The 12,644-nt window shown below is 40.5% G+C and overlaps 1 protein-coding gene across 1 annotated transcript; it reads left to right on the top strand.

Moving 5' to 3' along the window:
* The first annotated feature begins 3,288 nt into the window (after positions 1 to 3,288).
* LOC133367330 (vomeronasal type-2 receptor 116-like) lies at positions 3,289 to 8,632 on the top strand. The gene is made up of 4 exons (XM_061591433.1): positions 3,289 to 3,606; positions 3,752 to 4,612; positions 6,502 to 6,628; positions 7,731 to 8,632. The coding sequence occupies exons 1-4, from the start codon at positions 3,289 to 3,291 to the stop codon at positions 8,630 to 8,632; spliced, it is 2,208 nt and encodes a 735-aa protein (XP_061447417.1).
* The last annotated feature ends 4,012 nt before the right edge of the window (positions 8,633 to 12,644 follow it).

Below are 12,644 nucleotides of genomic sequence, written 5' to 3'. Positions count from 1 at the left end.
GAGGGCTGATATCTTAACCCAGGACTATCCAAAACCTGGAGCTAACACTGGGATGGGAATTTGTGGCTCTCCAGATGTCAAAGGACTATAATCCCCACCATCACCATGGTTGAGGCTGATAGAAGCTGGAGTTCATAGATTCCCTACCCATGATTTTAGTTCATCACAATTGAAGCTTTCACTTGAATTTGAAAATGTTTCATTTCAAAAACTGGCCTACTTTGCAACCCAGGCAAAATGTTCTGTTACCTTTACAAGTGCAGGCCTTGCAAATATGATATGTCTTCTGAATGTCAGCAGATCAGAAGTGATGTAAATCTAAGAAATTATGCCACCAATGAATGAAACTGTTACTATATTATTAGGCACATTGATCTGATGTTTAACTATGGGAATCTATTCCTATTTAAGAATAGTGCCGTGGGCTCAACTTTATGGGAATTCCTCCCTGTAGAAATCAGGTAGGCACAGTCACCGCTAAGTTTCAGACACCTAGTTAAAACTGTTCTATTCCAGGAGGCCTTTGCACCATGGATGCTGCTCTGATTATTTAATCTCTGAGTATATTTTACATTTTGTGTATTGCATGCTTTTATTTTTTAAGTGGTGAAAAGTGGGCTATAATATAAGAATGTAGTTGCAATTACTTTTTCTGTCAGTTTTTGTTTTTTAAACCCTCTTTTTCTGGCCTCTTTTTTTCTGGTGGTCATTTCTTTCTCTGTAAGCAATGAGGGTGGCAAGCATCCAAGATAAAACAGGAGAAAAAAGAGGGGGGAGACCCCAAGATGCTGAAAAAAGGGGATGAAGTCCAAGTCACTGAGTGGCCAAAACACTTTGGGCTTTCTTTTAATAAAACTTACTTGGATATTCATTTCAAGAATCCCTTTTTTTCAACATCTTGGGGTCTCCCCCTTCTTTTTTCCTCCTGATATTTCTTTCTCTGTGTCTTTAAAAGCTGGTGTTTTGGATCCAGACTAAGCTAGTCACACTTTAGTCCCTCTGAAATCAAAGGGAGAAGTCTCACAATAGACCAGAGCTATCTTCCCACCCCCAAATGTGATAAACATGTTTTCTTCTGAAGTGGCAAGGATAGCCAATAATTCTGAGTAGGTCATTATCTCCCCTATAATTATCAAATTAACCTTGATTACTTCTACTGCTTCTCTGACCCGCTAGATAATTCTAGTGGTCACTAGCAAAAGCTGTGAATCAAGAGTAACAGTGTAATGTTACATCTCTACTCAAAAGTAAGTCCCATTGAATTCAGTGGGGATTACTGCCAAGTAAATAATTGCAGCCTAGAGGAAGCTATTAATACACCCCATGTGCCAATCAAAGCAGAGACTACAGGCAGAGACAGAGTTCTATCAGTCTGATTGCAGTTACCTTACATTGTACAGTCCTGGCATCTAATCAGTCAAATGAGTGGTCATTCAAGACATGGTGTGCTACTCAAGATCACTTGATGATGCTACTTAGGATCACTTGACTGTAACACAAGGTGAATTGGAGTCCAAAATTCTGGTGTCCAGCATTAAGATTTTCATGCAAGATGACAGTATTTCTGATGTTGGTATTAGTCCTGCTCCCAATTGGCGTGTGCAATATCCCTATCATTAAATATCTGATCAATACACCTATTCCTATTCTTCATAAATACTATCAATTAGGGGATCTTGTTATTGGTGGTATAATTTCTCAGATCTACACTGCTCCTGATCTGTTAACATTCAGAAAACATCCCTCTCAAGATCAAGAACTGGCTGATGAGCCCATGTAAGATGTTATTTTAATCTTACCATATTTCTCTGGCTGATCCTGTTGATTAACATTTGCCTTTGTTTACTGGGGGATAGTTGCCATTACATCTTTCCTTTCCTTTTCATATCCCTGCCTCTGCTTCACAGTTGTAGTACTAGTAGTTGTAGCAGTGGTAGAGCATTAGCAATTAATTCACCCTATACTACTGGGAAGCAATATCCACCCTTGTAAAGGCTTATTTCAGGGATAGCCAATGTGACACCCTCCAGTTATTGTTGGAGTACAACTCCCATCATAGTTGACCATTGGCCATGCTGGCTGGGGCTAATGGGACATAGTCCCACAACATCTGGAGGGCACCATACCAGCTACCCCCCCTTTACACCATGCAAGTTCTCCATATGGACCCATCCACTGAGGAACTCCTAAATTAGGTCAGCCTGATGGCCACATTCACTCATGAGCAACTTTCCAGCAGCCTCATGCCTGTGGTAGGTAGAGCCAGAGGCAAACGTGGGCAGGGCCAGCAGTAAGAAAAGCAATGGATATTATTCTTACCTTTGTTCCAGAGATGGAGAACCATCCCTCCAAATGTCCCTCAGAGGTGGTTTGCTTCTGAATAACCAGTTGTTGGAAACCGCAGGAGGGGAGAGTGCTCTTGCACTTAGGTCCTGCTTGCAGGCTTCCCATGGGCAACTGGATGCTAGGCTAGATGGGCCATTGGTCTGATCCAGCAGGCTCCTCTTATGTTTTGATGTTGCAGGACTTCAGCTTTCATCATATCTGAGCACTGGTTATGTTGGCTGGGACTGAAGATGCTTGTAGTCGAACAACATCTAGAGGGCACCACATTGGCTACCCTTGGCTTACTGTGTTATGTGAACAAGGAACAGAACTTCCACAGCCCACCACAATATCACATAGCATTTTTGCTTGCTCTGTACTGCTCTAGTTCTCTATCATTGTGTAAATATGATGTCTGGAGGGTTTTTTAAAAAAAAAATCTCCTTATTATAAACATTTCAATTGTTGTGGTTTATTCAGTATTCATACATTCAAATACAAGACTATACTACAAAAAAGAAAAGGAGAAGCACCATGCAAACACTAATATCTTAACTATCAAAACAATGAAAATCCACAGCTAGCACTTGGGAATAGCCAATATATTCTACAGTGGTCCATAAATGTATTTCATCTTAGCAAAAAGATGTATTGTCTTTTATTTTTAATTATTTTATTTATTTCTTAAATTTATATCCTGAACTTACTCCAACGGGATCCCTAAATAATGTTGTTCCCTAAATCTGATAAAATAAATTAATTTTGCCATTATTACATAGTCCCTTATTGCATTCCCTACCATGTCTAGAGGTTTTGTGTTTGTGTGTCCGCCACTTTTCTAAAAAAATCAGCTGCATGTTTTCCAAATTACAATATATGCCTCTGTTTCGGTGCAATATTGTTCACAAACATACATTGGACTGAAATCTGGCTAATCCCCAGTCCTGATGTAGATTACACGTGATGCAGCCTAGTAACTCTCATTGCAGATTAGCGATTCAGATCTACCAGCACATCCTGGCCTTGGTATTTGCTATACAGGAGATCAATGAAAATCCCCAAATCTTACCCAATGTCACCCTGGGCTTCAACATTTATAATAATTATTTTGCACCAAGTTTGACCTTTCAATCCTCAATGGAACTTCTCTCCACATGTCAGACATTCATCCCTAACTACACATGTGATGTCCAGAACAAGCTCATAGCAATAATTGGAGGGCCTAACTCTAACATCTGTCTCCACATGGCAACTGTACTGGACCTCTACAAGATTCCACAAGTAAGTTGTGTTCATTCAACATGGGAATTTAATTGTAATTGTTAACTTTTTGTAATCTGCCAGGGAGACTCTTAAAGGGTAGGAAGTATAAATCCATTAAAATGCATAATTCCCTGGTTTTTTCCCCTCTTTTCTCCTTCTTTAGCTTACATATTCTCCTGCTCCAGAGAAAAATAACAATGCCCAAACTGTTTTCTTCTACTGGATGTTTCCAAATGGAGCCCATCAATATAGGGGGATTCTCCAGTTACTCTTGCATTTTCATTGGATATGGATTGGAGTGATTTACCTGGATGTTGAGAGTGCACAGATGTTTATACATGATATGCTTCCCATGTTTTCCCAGAGTGGTATCTGCTTTGACTTCATAGAAAACATATTAAAAATATATGTTTCCAGTGACATCACTGACATTATGACAGTAGGGATGAGAATATTCACTGTCATCAGGAGAAGCAAAGCAAATACTATGATCTTTCATGGTGAAATGCAGAGCATGGCAGATTTTAGAAGTTTGCTTCACTTTCTTGAATTTGAGGACATGCCAGCAAAGAAACAAGGTATAGTTTGGATTATGACTGCAGAGATGGATTTCACATCATTTTCCTTTCAAAGAAACTGGAGTATAGACCCCATCAATGGTGCTATTTCTTTTGCAATTCATTCAAATGAGGTATCAGAATTCCAGCAATTTATTCAATTGAGGAAGCCTTCTTTGGAAAGAGAAGATGGCTTTATCAAGGAATTCTGGCAACAGGCATTTCACTGTGTCTTCCCCAACCCTGATGGAGACATGATGATTGAGCATATCTGCACTGGGGAGGAGAAGATGGAGATGCTTCCTGTATCAATGTTTGAAATGAGCATGACCAGCCACAGCTACAGTGTCTATAATGCAGCCTATGCTGTGGCACATTCTTTGCATGCCATGCATTCATCCATCTTGAAGACTAGGATGATAACTAATAGAGGGAGATGGATGCTTTTGAATCAACAGCCATGGCAGGTAATTTCTTAAGCCCTCAAACATAGGAGACTTCATCATTTCAGTGGGTGCCAACAATGTATTTTGTACAGCGCAGGAAGCTATATTTGGTCCCTGGAAGTCAGGTTCCCCATCACTGTGCTAATTTTCCATTTTATAGTTCGCTCATTTGTGCTTCTCATATTAATTCCAGAATGAACTTGATTTACAGTATTTTTGCCATCTCTGATGAATGTAACTTGCTGTATCCTATGTTCAAATTATCTGAGATATGTGAAAAGGGACACTGAATACTAACTCATCTTTCCTTTAATCAAGATTTTAGCTTGTGTGTTTTTTTAAAAAAAATTATCTAATTTAGCAATTTATTTTTTTAACAAAAGGTATTGCCATCTTGGATTCAGTGGAATCTGAAACTGAGGATACTAACAATGTCAATTATTAATTATTCTGCCTCTAACTGTATCGGTATGAATCATATGTGCAATTATTCATTATTTTACTATGATTCTGAGTTTCTTGTATTCACTTCAAAGAGCAGAGCCCCAATGACACTGCAGTAGTGCCTTGAGAAAATGAGAGTTCCTGGAGTTACTTTGGTCTGCTGTCCTGCCATGAAACATAGCAGGCATTAGATGGGGGAGAGAGGAGACATTACTCTCTCCAGATTCTTCTCTGGCTCTGAGTAAAATACTTCTACTACCATCAATATTACAACAATAATAAGTCTACATCAGGGATAGCTAACATGGTGGTTTCCAGATTACAACCCTATCTTCCCTGACTATTGTCCACACTGGTAGGGCTGAAGGAAGATGGAATCTAACAACATCTGGAAGGCACCATGTTGGCTATCCTTGCTCTACAGAAAGCTTTACAAGGTCTGATAACCATTGACTCCAGATGGGAAAGTTTATCATCTGAAGATGTATGCATATTATTATTATTATTATTATTATTATTATTATTAGCTTCACCGCTTTCTGAGAAGTGTCTCATTTAACAACAGTGCTGGAGAAATGATTTCATTTGACCAATATGGAAAATTAATAGGCGGATTCAATATTATCAACTGGGTCACATCTCCAAACCAGTCCTTTCACAGAGTCAAGGTTGGAAAGATAGACCCACAGGCTCCCCCAGACAAATTCTTCACCATTCATGAAGATGTTATCAGGTGGCCCAGAAGATTCAACCAGGTAGGCTCAGTCCAAATATATTAACAAGTCATTCTTCACTTTGTTACAAAAGGGTACAATGTTCAAATACTGAAGTGACTTTCTCTGTGTGATCTTTCAGGTACGTAAAGGCCATTCAAAATGAGATTTCAAATCTCAGTGTCAGTCTTTACATGCATATTCATTGAATATAGTATTCAGTCTATCCAGTTTTCACATAGTAAGAATAAAAATAGTACACAATATTCCAACAGTCCAAAACTTAGCAATGTAGACATTGTTCCACAAAATGAAAGAAGAAAAGTCTCAAAATAACAGGTAATTTTGTTGAAATTTGATTGCGTATTTCAATTCCAGTATAACAAACATTTATTCCTGTCTTCATATTATTATTATTAAAGATAGACCCAAGTGCGCCCCAGATAAAGTGTTTATCATTATGTGGCCCGCATGGCATCAATATTCTACAATTATTTCCTCAATGCTCAAAAAGTGGTTCACTGCCCAAAGTGATGCTGCCTTATTTTATAATGATCCTATCCAGAATGCAAATTTGATGTGAACAGAAAAGCATGGAGTGATTCCAAACTGGGATATTCCCCTCCTATCTCACCCATTGTTTTTTCTAGATGAAGCTTAAATCATTATCCTTACTCCCAATGCTTGACAGATACAAACTCTCAAAACATTTTCCTAAAATGTTAAAGCATTTATTCTTTTACTTATGTACAGGTCTCTCCCCTTTCTGTGTGTAATGACTATTGCCATTTGGGTTATAGTAAAGCTACGAAGGAAGGGAAGCCATTTTGTTGCTATAATTGCCTTCCATGTCCAGATGGGAAAATCGCAAACCAGAAGGGTAAAAATATAAGCATATTAAATATATTGGCTTCTGATCCCCCATTTAGATATTACTTATTTCCCTAAAATTTAAAGCATTGCATGGTGGTGTTGGTAGTTATTGGCACAAACATTTATCACATATATGAGTGTTCTCTTGTCTAAGTCTTTTTTGCTTAATTTGATCAAAATAAAACAAATATTTATCCACAGATAAATCTAGAGACAATTCTTAATCCTATGTCATGATGTCCAGGGAGAGAGGATATTCAGACCTTGTTTATGAATCACCTTCTATATGTGTGTCAAGGCAATTTACACATACTAAAAACAGCTAAAATAGTTTTAAAATAGTTTTTAAAACAATACAAAAGTAATATTTATGCCAGAAACCTATTCATCCATTAGAAAGCTTGTTGAAACAGAAATATCTCAATTATCTTGAAAGTACAGATAATGGGTGCCTGTTGTATCTCCCCAGAAATGAAAGCCACACTGAAAGCCCTGTTCTGATGTATTGTGGAGTGAGCTTCTGATATTTAGGAAACAATTTAAGGTTATAATTCTCCTGCAGAACACAATATCCTACTGAATACGCAAGGGACAAAGTGATATCTCAAGTAACCTGGCCCTGAGCTGCATAATGCCTTATGTTAGTATTAAAACCTTGAATTTGCCCTAGTACCAGACTGGCAGTCATTGCAAATCCTGCCTCAACAAGGAATCTAGCCACCACTTTCTGTGCCAGCTGCAGCCTCCAAACTTCAAGCATAGTCCCACATAGAGTACATTGCAGGAATCCAGCTTTGAGGTTACCAGTGCATGGCAGTTGTGGTTAAGCTATCCCAGGGACACCCATAGCTGCTTTACCATCCAAAGCTGACAAAAGGTACTCCCTTCACTAGATTGCTGCCCTGGGCTCCTAGTGGTAGGGAGGGAGGGATATTGGTCCTAGGTTAGGTGTATCTTTGATCATACCCATGCAAATATAATAGATGCCTACAGAACTGCAGATTTTAACTAGTAGCCCTCGTTCAGGTTTTCAGCCTTGATCCCTGAAATGTTCTATGTGGAGTGTGTCTAAGTACAATTCACCAGAATATCCACATTTTCTTTTCCAGACATGGATGACTGTTTTCAGTGTCCAGATGATCATTATCCAAACAACAACAGGGATTTATGCATTCCAAAAATTTTAAGTTTCTTATCTTATGAAGAACCCTTGGGGATAGGTTTGGCCATTGCTGCTCTTTCTTTTTCTTCCATCACAGTTTTGGTGCTAGGAATCTTTATGAAGTACCATGAGACACCTATCATCAAAGCCAACAACCAGGACCTCTCTTACACTCTCCTTATCTCAATCCTGCTCTCCTTCCTTTGTACTTTTCTGTTCATTGGCCGACCTGGAAAACTGACATGTCTTATTCGGCAACCTACTTTTGGCATCATCTTCTCAGTGGCTATTTCTTGCATGTTGGCCAAAACAATAACTGTGGTTTCAGCTTTCATGTCCGCCAAGCCAGGATGCAGGATGCAGAAATGGATAGGGAAAAAACTGGCCATCGCAGTTGTTCTCTCCTGCTCCTTCATTCAAGCTGCTATTTGTACTATCTGGCTGACAACTTCTCCACCCTTCATAGAGCTTAATATGCACTCAGTAATTGGAGAAATCATTGTGGAATGCAATGAGGGTTCAGTTACTATATTCTACTGTGTCTTGGGTTTTATGGGTTTCCTTGCCATTGTCAACTTCACTGTGGCTTACCTAGCCAGAAACTTACCTGACAGTTTCCAGGAGACCAAGTCGATCACTTTTAGCATGTTGTTATTTTGCAGTGTTTGGTTGTCCTTTGTTCCAACCTACCTGAGCACCAAAGGCAAATACATGGTGGCTGTGGAGATTTTCTCTATCCTAACTTCCAGTGCTGGGTTATTGGGTTGTATCTTTTTCCCTAAATCCTACATCATTATGATGAGGCCTGATCTGAACAAAAAGGAACAGCTAATAAAGAAGAAAAAATGAAGGAACTTTGTGTGTCCAGGAATAGACTGTGGCAGAAAACTTTTAATATACAATACAATTCCTCTAAGGGTTTTCCTCTCATAAAAGCTCACTCTAACACTACCCAATCTGAAATGGACCACCTCAGGAAGCAGATGTGGAGAATACTTTACAGCAGGGATGGAAAAACTGTGCCCCTCCAGATGTTGTTAGACTACACCTACCACCATCCCTGACCATTGGCCATAATGGATGGGACTGATGGGATTTGGACCCCAACAACTTCCCCATCCCTATATTAAAGGACAGATTACTCAGGCATATGGTTTATTAAGACTTAGATCCAGACTTAGTCATTTTGAGAACAGACCCATTCAAATCAACATGACTTTAACTTAGTAACTTAAATTCCATTGGTTTCATGGGTCTATGGTAAGCATTATTCACAGCACAATTCTAATCATGACTACTCAATAACAGACCCTATTGAATTCAATAAGGCTTAAGTCCCAGGGAATAAGATTTCAGCAAGTCTGGATCCAACCCCATTTTTACAACATGAGGGGTGCCCTTCAAGCACTTACCCACACAGGATCATTGCAAACTCAACAGCATTTTCTGCCCCATAAAGGAAAATGTTCTCCTACTTAAACAAGGCACTTCATTTTTGTACCACCTATCCTCCAAGAAGTGCAAGGTCATATACATGATTCTCTCTTCCCCAGTTTATCCGCACAATAACCCTGCAAGGTAAGCTAAGTGGAGAACCTGTGACTGGCCTAAGGTCACCCAGTGAGATTCATGTGGCTGAATGGTGATTTCAACCCTGCCATCCCAGGTTCCCATTTAACATTTGAACTGCAACAAAACAGTAGCTCTCTTTTGTAAAAGGTCACAGTGTTGTCACCAGCTTAGTAAATTTCCCACTGCCCCAACAGCAATACAATTGTCCTATTGCTTCAGAGGACCCAAGAAACTTGAGAAAAACATGGCTTGTGTGTTCCACCTTTTGGGGAGCTGGGGAGGAGCTTTCCAAAGGTGTCTTGTCAGAGAATTCCCAAAATCCTGGAAGCTCATACAAAAAGCTTATCTGTAATAAATATGCTTTCTTCTGCAATATCACTTTGAACCCTTAACCCTGAGTGGCTGAATACTGTTTCTGTAATTGAGTCTTTTAAAAGGAATGTTGACTGGTGAGAGCAGGGGATGCATTAGGAGACCCATTCATCATAGGGGCACAACCATAAATCTGAAATCAAACATATACAGTATATACTTTAATTTATGGGTGAAGGAGACAGGGCTTGTGGGTGCTATATGTGATGCCCCATGTGGATTTAGACTTTAGTGTCTAAACAGGGCAAAGGGGTTTTCTTATTTTACATTCTCACACTAAACCTGTAAAAGAGGTAAGCTGTCTGTGCTCCGTGAAGAATTGTGTTTCCTGTGGGGAGGAGACAGAGTACAACGAAAAAACAGGGATGGGGAACCTCAGGCCCAGAAGCTAAATGTGGCCATCCAGACCTCTCTGTCTGTCCTTGGTGACTCTCCCCCAGGCCATGTCCCCGCTCTACAGGCCACAGACTACTGACCCTCCTCCAGCTGAACTATAACCTACTGTAAAGTTGAGTCACATCTGATCTCTGCAGTCTCTAATTCTAGCAGGGTTTTTTTAAAAAAAAATGTTCTGTACACTGATTGGATATTAATTGAATGAAGAATGGTTTATAAGTTCTGAAATAAATAAAATGGTTGCCCCCAATCCCCAGAGGTTTGCCCATGAGTCAGTGTGGCCCTTGGGTTCCCCACCTCTGGAATAGTTGGCAGATTTCAGTAGCGTGTATGGGTGTGCATGTTGGGGTCTGGGCTTCATCTCAGCTTATGTGCTTAGCGAAGTCTGAGTAAGGAAACACTCCAGCTCAGCTGCAGGAAATGGCCTGCAGAATGTCAAAATGGCAAGGCGTGGCATTGGGCCTAGTTAACGCTGCCACTTATCCTTAGCGAAAGAAGCACTCCAGCACACCTGCAAGGAATTGTGGAAATAGGAGGATGAAGAAATAGTAGCTGCTAAATGTCAGGTAGTGTTTGGTGCACTGGACTGAAGCTCTGAAGAAAAATAACTAAAGCTGGTCCCAGTAACGAAACCAGTATTAGACCTTGTCAGGATGGCAGATGCTCATACAAAGTTCATGTTGCTGCTGCTGCTGCTGCTGTTATTGGCAGTATTGCTATCCTGCCCTTTAGCTAAAAAGGCTCTCAGAGGAGCCTGCAAAACTCAGTTCTAAGATGGCCCTGTCCTTAGGCACACTATCTAAAAAGACAATGACGCACAAGGGAAAAAAGCAATGGGAGGGAGGAGGGAAAAGCCAGCACAAGTACTGATAACATTTCTTAAATTTTCAGCCTATGTCAGTGGTGGTTCTGGTTGTCTTGCCTTTGAAAAATTCAGTACACTCCTCCTGGAAGCACTTAGCCTTACAGATCAGATCCAGAAACACAGCAGGTGACAACATCCAGGCCAGGAGGACAGGGCAGCCCCTGCCGCACAGTCTGATTCTTGATGACAGTTAGAATCCTCACAGGTGGGGGCATGATACAGTTATCTTCCTCCCTTTGAAACCACTCTGGTCCTGGCTGCCTTGCCCTGCCTGGAAGAATTCTTCCTGCTGCAGATCAGAACTCAGAGCAGAACAGGTGACAATGTCCAGGACAGGGTGACTCCAGATGTTTCCCCCCTCAGAGTTAGTATACAGCCATGAAAGTGGCTGTATACTATAGCCAACATGGAATTTTTGCATTCTGCCATGTTAAATTGAAAACAAGAGCTTGGAAAAGTTACTTGTTTGAACTACAGCTCCCATCAGGCCCACCCAGCATGGCCACTGGATTAGGCTAATGGGAGTTGTAGTTCAAAAAAGTAACTTTTCCAAGCTCTGAATTTACCCTCATGCCATTCTACTGCTACCCATAACCTCATTTCAAAACAAAATCTTACAAAACTTATAGTCCTGAACTCAGAAACACTTGCTTAAAAACTCTCTAAGTTTTGATGGTGAAACACAAAACATTTAGAGAGAATCAAGAGTTCAAAGTCTAAAACAAGAGTAAAATAAACCAGACCCCTGTTGGACCTATTTCTGTCAGGTGTCTCATAATTGGTTGGAATTAATTAAAAATCAGCCATGTTCACAGAGTACCTGTAATCCAGTTACTGACCTTGCCCCATACTCTGAGCTTCATCTTCCTCAATTTAAAAGTTAAAAAAAATACATGGCTGATTTTTAATTAATTTAAGAATGTTAACATTCGAGTCAATGATGAGTGTGGGGATGCTCAGTAAGAACCAACTGTCAGTGTTCTAAAAACCTAACAGCTGTTTACCTTGGCTAATCAGGAGACTCCTATTCCTTTGACAGAGCTCCAGTGGAGAATTCTCAGGACTGGAGCTTTGTGAGGGAAATAATGGTCTCCTAAACAACTCTCAGCATCCTTCACAAACTACACTTCCCATGATTCTTTGAGGGAACCCATGACTGTTTAAAGTGGATTAAATGTCTGGTGTGGATGTGGCCTCATCAGTCAGCTTTGGTTTAAATTTGGGTGGGTGGCTACATGTGTCTGCTGTAGAATAAAAAGGTGGAGGAAACCCTGAAAAATTATGCTACTGTTTACAGTGTTTTCCTTTTAGAAAGGAAAGGGGCTTTCCTTCTGTGAATTGTTCACCCGCCCAATCACCTACCTTCCATACCCTTACCCGTTCTCCCCTCCACCTTCCTCCCTACCCATACCCTTATTGCTACCCCTACTATGCCCCCTACCCCATGTCCCCTTACTGCCCCTCCCCATGTCAGTTTCACATATCCAAGCATGGTGGCACAGAAGTAAATCTATTGAACTCAATAAGCATGCAAATGATCAAACCTACCCTCCTCCTCTTCCCTCTCTCCTCTCCCTCTCCCCTCCTCTCCGTCCCTTCACCCTTCCTCTCCTCCTCTCCCTCCCTTTCCCCCTCCTCTCCCCTCCCCTCCCCTTC

Source organism: Rhineura floridana, chromosome 11 (genome assembly GCF_030035675.1).
Source record: "Rhineura floridana isolate rRhiFlo1 chromosome 11, rRhiFlo1.hap2, whole genome shotgun sequence".
NCBI classification, from domain to species: domain Eukaryota; kingdom Metazoa; phylum Chordata; class Lepidosauria; order Squamata; family Rhineuridae; genus Rhineura; species Rhineura floridana.
This window is presented reverse-complemented; position numbering and strand designations above follow the sequence as displayed.

Coding starts and splice junctions, on each gene's coding strand:
- LOC133367330 (XM_061591433.1), top strand. CDS start 3,289: ATGCAGCCTAGTAACTCTCATTGCAGATTAGCGATTCAGATCTACCAG. Junction 3,607..3,751: donor ACCTCTACAAGATTCCACAA/GTAAGTTGTGTT, acceptor CTCCTTCTTTAG/CTTACATATTCTCCTGCTCC. Junction 4,613..6,501: donor TGAATCAACAGCCATGGCAG/GTAATTTCTTAA, acceptor ACTTATGTACAG/GTCTCTCCCCTTTCTGTGTG.